The sequence below is a fragment of the Saimiri boliviensis genome, chromosome 1 (assembly GCF_048565385.1).
Source record: "Saimiri boliviensis isolate mSaiBol1 chromosome 1, mSaiBol1.pri, whole genome shotgun sequence".
NCBI classification, from domain to species: domain Eukaryota; kingdom Metazoa; phylum Chordata; class Mammalia; order Primates; family Cebidae; genus Saimiri; species Saimiri boliviensis.
The window spans coordinates 31940440-31957715 of record NC_133449.1 but is presented as its reverse complement, the minus strand read 5'-3'; the positions used below and the strand labels follow the sequence as shown (position 1 = coordinate 31957715).

The window sequence follows — 17276 nt, the reverse complement described above, 5'->3', positions numbered from 1 at the left end:
CGGTGAGCCGAGATCGCACCATTGCACTCCAGCCTGGGTAACAAGAGCGAAACTCCGTCTCAAAAAAAAAAAAGAAAAGAAAAAAAAAATGGCTCTGACAAAGAAAGAAGAATGGCCTAGAATGTCAGGTATGGTGCTGACTTACCTGTTTAATTTCATTAACTACTAAATTTCAACCAAAGTGGCTTTCTTTTTATATATTTTTATTTTTCCCAAGTGCACTCACAAACTGCAATTCTCTCTATCTGGAAAAGTCTTCCTTACCTTCTTTGCCTAGTTAACTTTTATTTTTCCCTAAAATTTCAGTTTACACATCATTGCTTCAAGGAAGCCTTCTTTTATTTATTTGCTTGCCATCACAGGCTTCTTTTTCTTATTTGTTGCAATAGTTTTACAATTTGTGAAATTAATTGGCTGAGTTCCCAGCAAAATAAGCTCATTAAAGTCAGAGTGTGTGTATATGGGGGATCTTTTTTCCATATCATTGTATCCCTACACTCAGCATAGTACATGGCTCATACAGGAAAGGGTTAACAAATACTAGATTAATATCTATTATCCCTTCACATTCAGAGTGCCAAATTCAAATGCTGTTTCTTCTCAATGTTTTATTATTCAGGCCACCACTAGCACCATACTTTGAAAATATATTTTTATAAGGTAAAAGATTTTATTAAGTACCATTTGGTAAAAAACGACTGAGAAATTTAGTACGTAGGTCCATCATCATAAACATGAGTATTTTTACTGTTTTCCATGAAGAGACTATAATGATCATAGGAGGTAATTCTCCATAAGGATTATAAAACATATAGGTTGTTTTATTATCAAATGGTGCTTACTATTTAAAAGATACTTTACATAGACAACTAGTTCCACCAAAGTGAGTAGGTAGAAAATAAAGCAAAAATATGGAACTTGAGCATTTATTCTTCAAAGTGCTTATTATGTGAATAGCAGCAATCTGCTTTTACATTCTTTTCCCCTTTATCACCATGAGAAATTTCTCCCCACTATCATTTTGTGTAATTTCACTTGTTCTTGTGTAAATACATTTGTTTGGTTTTTAATAAAAATTGCTCAGTGGCAACTATTACAGAAAAGCCAAGGTTTTTATTCTTGATAAACTTAATTTACTTATTATTTTAATTTTAACAAAATTATTACGGGTGAGAATGCTTCCTTTTGTCATAAGTATTAACAACTTGTATATACACTAATTACAATTTCAAAATATTTACACAAATATTCTACTTTTTCATATTAGTATCTAACTTAATTATCTTAGTAACAACATTAGTATAGCATGGACTACTATAAACCAAGTATCTTCAAAGTAAAAGCCTGCAAATATCTTGCTGAAAATAGAAAAGTTGAAACCAGGGTACTGCCAATATAAAATGTAAAGTAGGGAAACATTTTACCACTGCCATCTTAATCTTCTCTACATTCTTTCTCTAATGTAACCTCCAAACTGCAACCTCAGCATATCAAAAGAATTTTCAAGGAGAAAACTAATCCTGTTTCATGTTTAATAACATATGCTTCGTATAGGGAACATTCTCTTAACCATTTCTTTCTGTATCACTGTAACCATAAAGACATGGTTGGGTCTAAAATTTTCACCAGTTTGTTGTAAATAAAATATATTTATTCATAAGTAAAACTTACTTCAGAATGTATTTTTTTTTTTTTTTTTAAGAGATGAGGTCTTACTGTGTTGCCCAGGCTGAAGTGCCATGGTTATTCACAGGCACGATCCCACAACAAATCAGCATGGGAGTTTTGATGTATTATGTTTTGCAGTGCAAAAATGTAAAATGTCTAGCCTTCCTGATGTCAAAGTTACAATTTAGGGATTTACTTGAAGAGTATCAACAGATTCTTAAACATACAAAATTCTACTAGGAAATTACAGTTGAACCTTGAACACCACAAATTTGAATACTGTGGGTCAACTTACATGCAATTAAAATTTTTTTTTTTTTTGAGACACGGTCTCACTCTGTGGTCCAGGATGGCATGCAGTGGTGTGATCATGGCTCACTGCAGAGCCTCAACCTCCCAGGCTCAAGCAATCCTCTTGCCTCAGCCTCCTAAATAACTGGGACCACAGTCAAGTGTCACCATGCCCAGCTAATTTTTCCTTTTGTAGAGATGGGATCTTACTATGTTGACCAGGCTGGTTTTGAACTCCTGGCCTCAAAACAATCCTCCTGCCTCAGCCCCCAAAAGTGCTGGGATTACAGGTGTGAGACACTGTATGTATACCCAGGCATACATACAATTTTTTTTTTTTTTTCTTTGAAACAAACCAGGATTGAAATAACAGTAGCGTCAGGATGTAAAACCCATATAAATCATGGGCCTACTTTCTGTATACTTGGATTCTGCAGTGAAGACTGTGGGACTTGAGTATGTGTGGAATTTAGTAAGTGGTGGTTCTGATACCAATCCCTTTGTATACAGAGGAATGACTGTATACAAATGAGGAATGGAGCACTTCTAATTCAGAGGTTTTAAAAAATTAAATTACGATGATGATGATTTGAGGCAGGGTCTCATTATCTCACCCATGATAGTCTCCAACTCTTGGGTTCAAGCAATCTTCCTGTCTTGGCCTCCCAAAGAGCTGGGATTATAGACCTGAGCCACCGTGCCTGCCTGTAATTCAGTTTATAAAGGGAGATTTTAAAGTATTATAAGGCTCAAAGGTTCAATTAAAGAAACCATTTATGAAGGAGAATAATAAAACAATATTACTCTGTGTACATATGACAGTGCAGAGAATTGTTGGGAGTGAGTTTTAGCTCTGTTAAGACTTGTTTCAGAATGTGATACCACAGTCTGAAAGAACTGTATGAACATAAGATACTATTTTAAAAACAAAAGTGCTGGGCATGGTGGCTCACGCTTGTAATCCCAGCAATTTGGGAGGCCAAGGTGGGTGGATCACCTTAGGTCAGGAGTTCAAGACTAGCCTGGCCAACATGGTGAAAACCCATCTCCACTTAAAATGAAAAAAATTAGCTGGGCATGATGGCGGGTGCCTGTAATCCTAGCTACTAGGGAGGCTGAGACACAAGAATCGCTTGAACCCAGGAAGCAGAGGTTGCAGTGAGATTGCACGACTGTACTCCCTCCAGCCTGAGCAACAGAACAAGACTCCATCTCCAAAAAAAAAAAAAAAAAAAAGTGTCACAGTTCCCTAAAGCCTAAAACATGCACTAGCAAAAATGAGTATTTAAAAATATTCAACTAGTTTTCTTGACTATAAAAAATATTTTTATTAAGTTGTAGAAGCTTTATTCACTGTTTTGTTACATCAAAAATTTTAAAAATGACTAAATTTTAAACAATACTTAAACAAAAATATTTACTTTGTATTTTAAGTCAATGCAAATTTTTACTAACTTAGAAGTCTATACATATTAATACAGGTTGAGTGTACCTTACCCAAAATGCTTGGGACCAGAGTTTCTCAGGTTTCAGATTTTTTCAGATTTGCAGAAATATATAGTGGTTAAGCTTTCCTAATCAAAAATTTGAAATCCAAAATGCTCCAATGAACATTTCCTTTGAAGTATCACATCAGCACTAGAAAATGTTCTTATCTGGAGTACTGAATTTTGGATTGGGGTGCTCAATGGCTATATGAGCATTTGGAGAATTCCTGCAAATGGACACATTATGACATACAAAATTGTCTCACAGACCTTAGAGATAAGGTTTCAAATGGTTCATAAACTTTACAAATCTTCGTAAACAACTTTTTAAAACTATGCTTAATTATATATAGACTTTGATTTTTAATCAAACTTTCAATTATTTTATGGTCAACCTTAAAAAGAAGCAAGCATGTCTCCTATTTTTTGGAGGATTATCATTCATCAGGAGTACTACAACTGATAACACTTAAAAGACACATATTTACTCACACGCAACTAGAAGAGACATAAGATACACAGAGTATCTGGCCAGTTCTGTTTTAAAAATTCTAATGAACTAACAATTATGTTTGAAATCATGATTTAAAAAATCAGTACGACTCAGAAAATATATAAAAAATTCAAGGAGAGGACAATGTTACTTACTGGTCATCTTACTATTATTAGCCATAGCAGTACTGTGTCTTGCACACATCTACAAATCATGTTTTTTTTTTTTTTTTTGAGACGGAGTTTCGCTCTTGTTACCCAGGCTGGAGTGCAATGGCACGATCTCAGCTCACCGCAACCTCCGCCTCCTGGCTTCAGGCAATTCTCCTGCCTCAGCCTCCTGAGTAGCTGGGATTACAGGCACGCACCACCATGCCCAGCTAATTTTTTGTATTTTTAGTAGAGACGGGGTTTCACTATGTTGACCAGGATGGTCTCGATCTCTTGACCTCGTGATCCATCCACCTCAGCCTCCCAAAGTGCTGGGATTATAGGCTTGAGCCACCACGCCCGGCCGGTCTCGATCTCTTGACCTCGTGATCCACCCGCCTTGGCCTCCCAAAGTGCTGGGATTACAGGCTTGAGCCACCGCGCCCGGCCCCAATTAAATGCTATTTTAAAATACCTTTTTAGAGCAAAAATACCTCATTTTATCTATCATTAGGAGTAAACATGATCCATATAAGTGATTTTTAAAATTCATACCTTAAAGCATTAACAGTTTTAAAAAAACATTTTTTAATAGAGGTGATCCTAAAATACCTTCATTTAACGGCTTGTAAAACTCTACCTCCTGGTCCTGACCTCCAAGCTTTTTGTGAAAGATTCCAGGGTCAACACTATGAACATCAAATACAATTCCCCAGTATAACAAAGTACTAACCTCAGCAATTTCTGAAGTGTAACAAATGTTTATCTTACATTTGCTGCTTCTGTAGGCATAGATCTTTCCTGATTACTTCATATTACTCTAACTTCTAGAAGTCCTATCCTTTTGGTGATTCTCATCTGTTTTGAAAAAAAAAATCAGTACGTGTAATTTTCTAAATTTTTCTAGCTCAAAGGTGCTCTACACTTTTTCTGCAGCTTAAAATAAGTTTTTCTTTCTTTCTTTCCTTTTGGGATCGGGGAAAGGAAGAGGGGCAGACTTGATAACATGTTCATTTGTAGGCTTCCTTCAGAGGTGCTGGATATTTCCTGACAGGTAATTTTGCTAAAGAAATACATACCAAGAGGTCGCCATGTTACCACATTGAGGACAGCAGCGAACTCTTCCAGATGAGACCAGAAAGGATAATACAATAATTTGCTAATAGTTAACAGACGTTTGCTATTTTATGGACACAAATAAAATGTTTAAAAGACTTTACAAAGTAATATTGACTAAAGGCACATCTAAAAACCTATGAAATTATTTGCAACCAAAATTTCACTGATAAAATTATTTCTTACTATTTCCCTTAGCAAAAACTGTACATTTGTTAGAGAGTACCTGATACTTGTTAAAATATCAAGTAATACAGGGCGTGGTGCTATAAAAAAAAAACACGCAAGTGGGAAGTATTTTATTTTTTTCTATTCCATATAACATTGTTCAAGACCACAGGATTTTAAAGGTCTCTTTCTGCAACTTTTATGACTTAGAAGCACCACTTAAAAATATTCACTGATGCTGCAAATATTACTGTTTTTGTACAGAATAATGATTTTAATGAATGCCATATTCATTATACCTTTTGCTCCTTTGAACAGAAAGATAAACAGAAACTTTAAATCAGATGTTTGGACATTCAAAAATTGTTTTAAAAAGTACACCCACACAAATATATATCAGCAACTATTAAAATCAGTTTTAGTAGTTATTAAGAATTCTTAACAAGGAAGTATTGAAGCATGTGTGAGATTTAAAAAATTATATACAATTTTAAAAACAAATTTAAATTTTTAAACAAAAAAGATTAATGGCCAAATGAAAAAAGGTTTAGGCATCAGATTTAATATCCTAGTGTTTAATCTATTCAGAAATATATTTTGTGAATAATTATTTCATAAATATATATGTATAAATATAAATATATATCTGCAGGATCTGTGATGCTGGAGAAAACATTTTAAAGAAAAAAACTGCACTTTAGATTATCAGGACATTGTCAAATTTACCCTTCAAGTGAAATAAAATTACCAATCCAGGTGCTTTTGGCACAAGTTTTTAGGTGAATATTGACACAATCTTAAAAACACAATGCTTTTGTATTTTATTCACTGGAATATGGAGAATCAAACAGAATTTAAAATTCTGACCCAAAAATCCCAGATACTGCAATTGCTTAATTAAATACAAAAAAAAATTGTTGTAAAAAGCACTTAAACTTCCCTTTCCATCTGGAACATGTAAAATTTTACCAGCAACAGGTTTTCACCAATTCCTTCAGCAAGAATTCCCAGTCTACACACAAATGTAACACCATCTTTTTCTATTCGTGTATAACTTGGATCACACACCAGTATATAAAGACAAAAAATAAATGTATAATAAAAAGATTGGATAAATCAGAAGAGGCTTTTTGGTCTTGAATTCTTCACCCACTAACAATGAAGCAGCACTGTAGGCAGCCCAAAACACACCAAACAGCTTTAAAAAAAAAAAAAGAAAAGACAAAAGGTAGTATATTAGCAAGTCAATTAACTTTTTGGATATCATAGAGTAAAAACAGTGTTTACAATATTTTAAAAAGATCAACCACCAATTTTGGTAAATAGCAAAATTTGTTACAAATGTTACAATTTAATAAGAATGTTCATCTTTGCTTTACTCCTTGACTTCTATAAATGTAGTCTTTTCTTTTGTAAATGTGGTCTTATCAAACTAATCATAAGAATCACTTGGTGTGCCTAACAGAGACTTGGGGACTCTAGTTCTGTTGAATTATAACTTATTATTATTATTTTTTGAATTATAATTTCTAATAGAAGGATCTAGTTATCAGTCTTTTAAATAAGTTCCCTGGTGATTACGATTAGGCAACTTGTGAAAAAACTACTACAACAAATTACTGAGCAAAAACTAATTCCTACAAAGTAGGAAATTTTCCTTTTTTCCCTTCTAAGTAAAAAAATCGATTAAGTGAACATTTTATACAGTATTTATTGTCTCAATATTTATTAAGTTTTTTACCCCAGGAAAAGGTAGAAATACAGGGTTGAATAAAAAGGAGAAAAAAAAAAAAAGATCACATTTTGGTCAAGAGTTTAAATAAAGTATACCATTAAGTTTTTGGATTATACACATATGCACTTTTACCTTATTTCTACTGGAAATTTATGCAGTACTTATTGATGTAGTCACCCAACATATTTTACAGCATAAAATTAAGGGAAAACTTCAAGAGAAATCAAGGAAACTATAATAGGAACGGACTTGGCACAAAGCAGAGTTTCTAAACCTTGCAATATTGACATTTTAGGCTGTATAAACGTCTTGGCTGTGGGGAGCTATCCTGTGCATTGTAGGATGTTCAGCAGCATCCCTGCCCTCTATGCACTATATGCTAGTAACATTCCTCCTCAAAAAATGCCTCCAGATGTTTACAAATGTCCCCTGGTGGACAAAATCGACCTCAGTTGAGAATCACTGTTATATAGGTAAAAAATAAATACAGGCAAACTTATTAAAAATGTATTTAGTGTGGTTCAGCTTTCCACTGGGTTTGTTAAACTTGAAAAACAGAAGTAATCCTACAAAATAATTCAAACATACGCAGAAGTACAGGGAAATATATAAAAAGAAATTTGATCAAACTGCATTTTATGCTGGGTGCGGTGGCTCACGCCTGTAATCCCAGCACTTTGGGAGGCCGAGGCAGGTGGATCACAAGGTCAGGAGCTCAAGACCAGCCTGACCAACATGGTGAAACCTCGTCTCTACTAAAAATATTTTAAAAATTAGCTGGGTGTGGTGGCACATGCCTGTAATCTCAGCTACTCAGGAAGCTGAGGCAGGAGAATTGCCTGAACCTGGAAGGCGGAGGTTGCAGTGAGCCAAGATGGTGCCACTACACTCCAGCCTGGGCCACAAAGTGAAACTTCATCTAAAAAAAAACAAAAACAAAAAACCTGCATTTTATTTCATGATTAGATTTCATTATAAATGGTTAAACGGTGGTATTACAGAGATTTAATGTTAAATAAAATTAGTGCACTTAAACTATATACCCTAGTGCTAGTTAACTGATGAATTTTGCAACATATTTCTCAACAAACCTGACTGAAATATGAAACACGTGTAATAGGTCACTACCCACAGAAGACTAAGTGTCAGGAAAAAATTTTGGTACAAATAGTCTGAAGTTTAAAAGCAATTTTACTCTAAATTTTTAATGATATAAAATAGATTTTTCCATTGTATATTTATACGTTGTATAAAGAATATTAAGGTCCAACTTTCAGTTGAATTATATAATTAAAAATGACAAGAGGAGGGTTTTTTTTTTTTTTCCCCTAAAGATGGGGTTTCACCATGATGGCCAGGCTGGTCTTGAACTCCTGACCTCAGGTGATCCACCCACTTCTAGGATTACAGGCGTGAGCTACTGAGCCCGGCAAGAGAAGGGTTTTAACCATTTTGGAAGTAGTCTCAGAAACAAGTTTAGTCCAAGTGAAAAAACATTCGGCAGAAGTCATTGTAAATCAGTGTATGTTCACTAAGGCTAGAATAATTAAATATCAGCATGAGGCTAGCTGCTTCAATGTTAAGACTTTTTAACTAAGTTCTAATAATGCCAATTAAAAAAAAAGATTTTAGGGTTGAAATCAAGAGGAAAGCAAGGTCTCTTTAGTCTCTAAAGTATTTAAACAGTTTAAACACAAAGATGATCCTTAAATATTATAATTTGGGTTTTTATTAAGACAAGGTCTCACTCTGTTACCTACACTGGAGTACAGTGGTATGAGCACGGCTCACTGCAGCCTCAATCTCCTGGACTCAGGCGTCCTCCCATCTCAGCCTTCTGAGTAGCTGGGATTACAGGAGCATGCGACCACGTCTGGCTAATTTTTGTACCTCTGGAAAGACGGTTGAGTCTTGAACTCCTGGGCTCAACTGATCACCCACCTCAGCCTGCCAAAGTGCTGGGATTGATGAGAGTGAGCCACCATACCTGGCCTATTTTATAATATTTGTAAAAACAACAGCTTGAGTGCCTATTCTGTGCCAAGCACTGTGTTAGGCATTATATATACTTTATTTATTTATTTATTTATTTATTTTGAGACAGGGTCTCACTCTGACAACCCAGGCTGGAGTGCAGCAGTGCAATCACAGCTCATTACAGCCGTGGCCTCATTGGCCAAGCAATCCTCCCACCTCAGCCTCCCAAGGAACTGGGACCACAGGTACCTGCCACCACACCTGCCTAATTTTTTAAATTTATTTTTATTTATTTTTATTTTCATTTTTTTCCCTGATGTTCTACAAATGAAAGAGGAGGATGTCCTTACAGCTGGTTAATTTTTTTGTAGAGATTGTGATAACCTGCTTTTTGCCAGTTAAAACTCTTCTCAGAATAAAAGCTGTTCAGGCTTTAGGTTAGTTTCTTGAGCTGGACAGACTCCATTTTGGCTTCTTCATTTTAGTTATTCTCTCACCATTAAATATGTAACCATCGTATGTAACTGGGGCAGGCTGACACTGGGCACCCAGAAATGCATTTGTTGATAAGAGGCCAAATTAAGTGGTACCAGGAGAACCTGGGAATACAGGTGCAGTTGAGCGCCCAGAGACCCCATTATCTGCAAGTGGTATGTCTTTTATGACAGCTTTGTCCCTCGCACCTGGTAGTGTTTTCTCATGTATCAGTTTATCTTTCAACTTTTTGCTTACTCTGCTTTTGTGAAAAATTTGCTTCAGCTAGGTTCCCCTACCCTTTTAAAACTAGGGTATAAAAGACCACCTAACTTTTTCTTCGGGCCAATAGAATTTTGGGCATTAGCCACCTCTTGGTCGCCGGCCTAATAAAGGACTCATAATTCAATCTCAGAGTGTGACACATTCCTTGACTTGCTAGGGTACAACAAGATGGATTTTCACCATGTTGCCCAGGCTGATTTCAAAGTCCTGGGCTCAAGTAATCTACCTGCCTCAGCCTCCCAGAGTGCTGGGATTATAGGCGTGAGCCACCATGCCTAGTCAGCACTATATATACTTTAAACTCGTTGTAACTAACCCTAAAATATAGTTGCTAAGCTTACCATTGTTCAGAACAAACTGAGAGTAAGTTAAGATACCTTGGAAGACCAGGCAGCAAGTAAGCGGCAGACCAGGGTTTAAATTTAGAACTTATTAGTTCCAAAAACCACACTATTTCAATACCCAATGCTTATTATCAGTATCAGCATATAGTTTCCAAATTCTTTTTCTGCTTTTTTTGTTTTGTTTTTTTGAGATAGTCTCACTCTGTTGTTAGACTGGAGTGCAGTGGTGCAATCTCAGCTCACTGCAACCTCCACCTCCAGAGTTCAAGTGATCTCCTGCCTCAGCCTCTCGAGTAGCTGGGACTACAGGCATGCGCCACCATGCCCAGCTATTTTTTTTTTTATTTAAGACAGAGTCTTGCTCTATCACCAGGCACCAGGCTGGAGTGCGGTGGCACAATCTCGGCTCACTGCAATCTCTACCTCCTGGGTTCAAGCAATTCCCCTTCTTCAGCCTCCTGAGTAGCTGGAACTACAGGTGCACACCACCACGCCCAGCTAATTATTTTTTCTTTTATTTTTCATCTATTATCCTGCATTCGGATAATTTTTTTTTTTTGGAGACACAGTCTTGCTCTGTCACCAGGCACCAGGTTGGAGTGCAGTGGCACAATCTCAGCTCACTGCAATCTCCGCCTCCTGGGTTCAAGCAATTCTGCATCAGCCTCCCGAGTGGCTAGGACTACAGCTGCACGCCACCATGCCCAGCTAATTTTTATATTTTTTAGTAGAGATGGAGTTTCACCATGTTGGCCAGCATGGTTTTGATCTTTTGATCTTGTGATCCGCCTGCCTCAGCCTCCCAAAGTGCTGGGATTACAGGCGTGAGCCAACACGCCTGGCCTTTTAAGAAATTTTTAATAAAGACAAGAGTTTCACCACGTTGGCCAGGATGGTCTTGATCTCTTTACCTCATGATCCATCCATCTCAGGCTCCCAAAGTGCTGGGATTACAGGCGTAAGCCACCGCACCTGGTCTAGTTTCCAAATTCTACCAGGAATCATTATTTATTTTATATTGAAATTAGTAATAATTTCAAGTGGCTCAGCTACTTAAAACCAAATACTTTCATGTGGAGGCTACATAATAGCAGTTCTGAAAGTCACAGTCTTTAACGGTTCTGTTTTCCATAAAGAAAACAATTATATTCACTGTGTAATACACATATATGTGTCAAAGCAGTCATTCATTTCCCAAAGTTGTTCAACATTAATAAATTCCAATTTTTAAGTTAAATAACTATTTATTAATACTTAATATTATCGACAAATGTTTAAAAGTGTGTACATATGTTAATTTAACATAAATAACACAAAGAAGTCCTGCTCTGCATTACGGAAAACCCACTGTGCCACTGCACTCCAGCCTGGGCAACAGGGTGAGACTCCGTCTCAAAAAAATAAAATAATAAAATAAAATAAGTAAATAAAAAATGCTGATCAGGCCAGGTGTGGTGGCTCATGCCTGTAATCCCAGCACTTTGGGAGACTGAGGTAGGCAGATCACCTGAGGTCAGGAGTTCCAAGACCAGCCTGGCCAACACGGTGAAACCCCATCTCTACTAAAAACAAAAACTTAGCCAGGCATGGTGGCACATGCCTATAGTCCCAGCTACTAGGGAGGCTGAGGCAGGAGAATCACATGAACCTTCGAGGCACTCCAGCCCTGGTGACAGATCAAGACGCCATCTCAAAAAAAAAAAAAAAAAAAAAAAAAAGTCTGACTGTTATATATATATTATATTTATAATAAAGAGTAAACCTGATTTACTCTTTATTTTTCCCTCCACACAAATGGTAATATCTGGTGATCAAAAGGAAAAAAAATAAATGTAATTGGTAAAATCAGTAAGGAAGATAACTTCCAAAATACTACCAACTGTTTGATAAATAGCTTTATATTACAACATTCCTAGCTAGAGACCTCTTATACTTCTGACATTGGAAAACAGTAAACTACTTTATGTAATACATAATCCTCAACTTACTTTTATAAGTGTAGACACCACTTCAAATGATCCAACCACCAAAAGTATAGGTGCTATTACAATGAGAGGAAGTAATGAGTATCCTATAACTCCAAGGACTTGGCCATATGCAACCTGTGAATTTTGAATATTTCAAATAAATGTCATAAAATCAAGATACTCATTTTAATCACAACTGAACACCAGATATTCCTTGTTGTATTTAAATAAACGTGAGAATAAGAAATAACAAACTATTATACTTATTATTTCAAATCATCATATAATCTCCCATATTCCTGGATAGTCTCACCAACCAACACGGTTACAATTATCATAAATTTGCTGATAATACCCAAATCTATATTTACAGCATTTATCTCTCTCTTGAGTTTCATACTACCTTCAGTATATCTCTACAATACATTTTGTCACTATTTCCCTTAAATTGTAGAATTACTTAAAGGAACTACAACCATCCCATTCAGATGAAAAATCCAAGGTCTAGAGAACATGGATGTTCCAAATGAAGACCAGAAGGAAAGGAAGGTGACCAGGAGAGACTGAAGAGAAAAATATTTTTTAGTGACTACTTTATGCCAAGCTCTGTAATAGGGCTTCATATGCTGTGGAAATCAAATGAAATAATCTTACAAATAGACATTATTGTCCCTATTGTGAATAAATTGATTAAGCAAAGTCAGAAAAGTATCAGTATTCAAATTAAAATCTAGGCCCCTAAACTCCTACATCAACAGTCTTGAATTAACAAAACACATAATTTTCATGTAAATATTATACTAGGTTTTGTCTAGGACATAAGAAATAATATATAAACAAGTACAATTTTAAGTGTTTATTAGAATTATTTTAAATTTCCATATGCAGAGTATTAAAATTTCACAGATATTACTCTAAATTTATTCAAGAGTTTTAAGATGCTGGATTGAGCATATATAGCTAATATTCACTTCTGAAATTAGAAACAGAAGGGAAAAAAGAAACTCTTTTTTTTTTTTTTGAGACCGAGTTTTTGCTCTTGTTACCCAGGCTGGAGTGCAATGGCGCGATCTCGGCTCACCGCAACCTCCGCCTCCCGGGTTCAGGCAATTCTCCTGCCTCAGCCTCCTGAGTAGCTGGGATTACAGGCACACGCCACCATGCCCAGCTAATTTTTTTTTTGTATTTTTAGTAGAGATGGGGTTTCACCATGTTGACCAGGATGGTCTTGATCTCTTGACCTCGTGATCCACCCGCCTCGGCCTCCCAAAGTCCTGGGATTACAGGCTTGAGCCACCGCGCCCGGCAAGAAACTCTTTTTTTTGAGATGGAGTTTCGCTCTTGTGACCCAGGCTGGAGTGCAATGGTGCGATCTTGGCTCACCGCAACCTCCGCCTCCTGGGTTCAGGCAATTCTCCTGCCTCAACCTCCTGAGTAGCTGGGATTACAGGCACGCGCCACCATGCCCAGCTAATTTTCTGTATTTTTAGTAGAGACGGGGTTTCACCATGTTGACCAGGATGGTCTCGATCTCTTGACCTCGTGATCCACCCGCCTCGGCCTCCCAAAGTGCTGGGATTACAGGCTTGAGCCACCGCGCCCGGCAAAACTTGTTTTTAAAAACAAAACAGGCCGGGCGCGGTGGCTTAAGCCTGTAATCGCTGAGGCGGGTGGATCACAAGGTCAAGAGATCGAGACCATCCTGGTCAACATAGTGAAACCCCGTCTCTACTAAAAATACAGAAAATTAGCTCGGCATGGTGGCTTGTGCCTGTAATCCCAGCTACTCAGGAGACTGAGGCAGGAGAATTGCCTGAACCCAGGAGGCGGAGGTTGCGGTGAGCCGAGATGGCGCCATTGCACTCCAGCCTGGGTAACAAGAGCAAAACTCCGTCTCAAAAAAAAAAAAAAAAAAGAGTAAAAACAAAACAAAAAAACAACTACTACTACTCCTGGACTCAAGTGATCCTCTGTGATCCTCCCACCTCAGTCTCCCAAGTAGCTGGGACTACAGGTGTGTACCACCATACCTAGCTCAAAACTCCTTATTTATTTATTTTTGAGACAAGATCTCACTGTCGGCCAGGCTAGAGTGTAGTGGCATGAAGACAGCTCACCACAGTCATAACCCCCCAGGCTCAGGTAAGCCTCCCACCTCAGTCCCTAGTAGCTGGGACCACAGGCACACACCATCATGCCTGGCTAATTTTAAAATTATTTATAGAGACAGGGTCTCCCTGTGTTGTCCAGGCTGATCTTGGAACTCCTGGGCTCAAACAATCCTCCTGTGTCAGCCTCCAAAAGTGCTGGGACTACAGGTATGAGCCACAGGGTTTTGGTGTAATATCAGAGAATATTCACAATAATTGGAAAAGGTTATTAAAATACTCTCCCTTTCCAACTGTATACCTGTATAAGGCCTTATTTTCGTCAGATACTTTAGCCAAAACAATGTATCTTAACAGATTGAATGGAAAAACCATATATTAGAATCCAATTTCCATTAAATCAGACATTAAAGCTACTTACAAAAAGGTAACACAAGGCTACTCTTCTGTTTTGAAAAATATAGTTATTTTTCTTTAAATGTATTTAAAGAAAAATACATTTAAAATGTAGTTGGTTTATTGTTACAAATCTCTCTGACAACCTGAGATCAAAAAGTTTGAGAATTTCTGTAAGAATAAATTCCGGCTGGTTACAGTGCTTCACGCCTGTAATCCTAGCATTTTGGTAGGCTGAGGCAGACAACCTGATGTCAGGAGTTCAAGACAAGCCTGATCAACATGGTGAAATCCTGTCTCTACTAAAAATACAAAAATTAGGCAGGGTGGTACGTGCTTGTAATCCCAGCTACTCAGAAGGCTGAGGAAGGAGAATCACTTGAACCTGAGGGGTGGAAGTTGCAGTGAGCTGAGATTGTGTCACTACACTCTAGCCTGGGTGACAAAGCAAGACTCTATCTAAAAAAAAATAAATAAGGCTGGGTGCAGTGATTCACACCTGTAATCCCAGCACACTGGGAGGCTGAAGCGGGTGGATCACAAGGTCAGGAGTTCAACACCAGCCTGCCAAGATGATTGAAACTGTGTCTCTATTAAAAATACAAAAATTAGGCTGGGCACTGTGGCTTATGCCTGTAATCTCAGCACTTCGGGAGGCCAACGTGGGTGGATCACGAAGTCAGAAGACTGAGACTATCCTGGCCAACATGGTGAAATTAGTCAGGTGTGGTGCTATGCACCTGTAGTCCCAGCTACTCGGGAGGCTGAGGCAGGAGAATTGCTTGAACCTGGGAGGTGGAGACTGCAGTGAGCTGAGATCGTGCCACTGTACTCTAGACTGCAGACAGAACTAGACACTGTCTCAAAAAAAAAGGTTAGCTGGGTGAGGTGGTGGGCTCCTGTAATTCCAGCCACTCGGGAGGCTGAGGCAGGAGAATCGCTTGAACCCAGGAGGCAGAGGGTGCAGTGAGCTGAGATCTCACCACTGCACTCTAGCCTGTGCGACAGAGCAAGACTCCATCTCAAAAACGAATAAATAAATAGGCCAGGCGCAGTGGCTCATGCCTGTAATCCCAGTACTTTGGGAGGCCAAGGCAGGCAGATCACCTGAGGTCGGGAGTTTGAGACCAGCCTGACCAACATGGAGAAACCCAGTTGCTACTAAAAATACAAAATTAGCCAGGCATGGTGGTGCATGCCTGTGATCCCAGCTACTCAGAAAGCTGAGGCAGAAGAACTGTTTCAACCTGGGAGGCAGAGGTTGCGATGAGGCAAAATCGTGCCGTTACACTTCAGCCAGGGCAACAAGAGCAAAACTTCATCTTAAAAAAATTAAATAAAAATAAATATATAAATAAAATAAATAAATAAATTTTGGCTGGGTGTGGTGGCTCACTCCTGTAATTCCAGCACTTTGGGAGGCCAAGGTGGGCAGATCGCTTGAGGTTGGGAGTTTGAGTACAGGAGTTTCACTGTTTCTACTAAAAATACAAAAATGAGCCAGGCGGGGTGGCACATGTATAATCCCAGCTACTTGGGAGGCTGAAGCAAGAGAACTGCTTGAACCCGGGAGGCAGAGATGGCAGTGAGCCGAGATTGCCCCACTGCACTCCAGCTTGGGTGACAAAGCAAGACTCCATCTAAAAATAAAAAATTCATAAATAAAAAATAGGCTGCATTTACTTCATAAAAGGGAGGGGATATTTTCTTTTTCCTCATTTCATGTACTATTGATTGAGTAAGCACAATAATAATATGTTGATCATCTTAAAGGAACTACCATAAAGCAATTCTGGGACAAGAAACAGTTATTTTCTTGTATAGCTAATGATGATATATACAGTATCAAAAATTAAACTCACCATAAAAAAGGAAGGTTATTTTCAAAATTAACTACTTACTTCTCCACCAAGAACTCTGGCCAGTAAGAAAATTGTTAGTGAACCAAATATCCAAATGGTTATAATCCATGAGACCACCTTAGAGAGAAAAATCATGTAATTAATATTTTCATATAAAATAAGCTGATAATTTTCCAGGAACTCAATTCTCTGCCATAAATGACAGTTAGCACACTCAAGTTCAGTGAGCTCACATAACCTCTCTAACACTCAAGTTCAGGTCATAGAGAGGTTATGTGAGTTCTCAGGTATCATTCCAAAACTTAGTAAGAATATGATGTGTGTAAGGCCAGGCATGGTGGCTCACACCTGTAATCCCAACATTTTGGGAGGCTGAGGCAGGCAGATCACGAGGTCAAGAGATCCAGACAATCCTGGCCAACATAGTGAAACCCCGTCTCTACTAAAATATAAAAATTAGCCAGGTGTGGTGGCACGCGTCTGTAGTCCCAGCTACTCGGGAGGCTGAGGCAGGAGAATTGCTTGAACCTGGGAGGCGAATACAATATGTAATACAATTTTACATCCAAATTAAAATTTTAGCAATTACTAACTGCCTAAAGAAACCTCACTATTTCAAAATCTATGATAAAAGATTATTGAAAAAAACAATGTTTACTACCAACCCCCTGGCTTACAGCATCCTGCAAGAAAAATTTATTTCTGAAGCAAGTTACTAATCTTCTCTGGAAGTCTTTAAAATTTACATTACGTATT

At 37.8% G+C, this 17276-nt stretch overlaps 1 protein-coding gene across 1 annotated transcript in view; it reads right to left on the bottom strand.

The window, feature by feature from the left end:
* Window positions 1-265: 265 nt before the first annotated feature.
* Window positions 266-17276, bottom strand: part of YIPF4 (Yip1 domain family member 4) — a 30886-nt gene continuing 13875 nt past the window's right edge. Inside the window, exons 4-6 of the mRNA XM_003943974.3 lie at window positions 16560-16637; window positions 12176-12289; window positions 266-6570 (exon numbers count right to left, since the gene is read on the bottom strand). Coding sequence (XP_003944023.1) covers window positions 6433-6570; window positions 12176-12289; window positions 16560-16637 — 330 coding nt within the window. The 3' untranslated portion in view covers window positions 266-6432. The remainder of the gene's footprint in view (window positions 6571-12175; window positions 12290-16559; window positions 16638-17276) is intronic.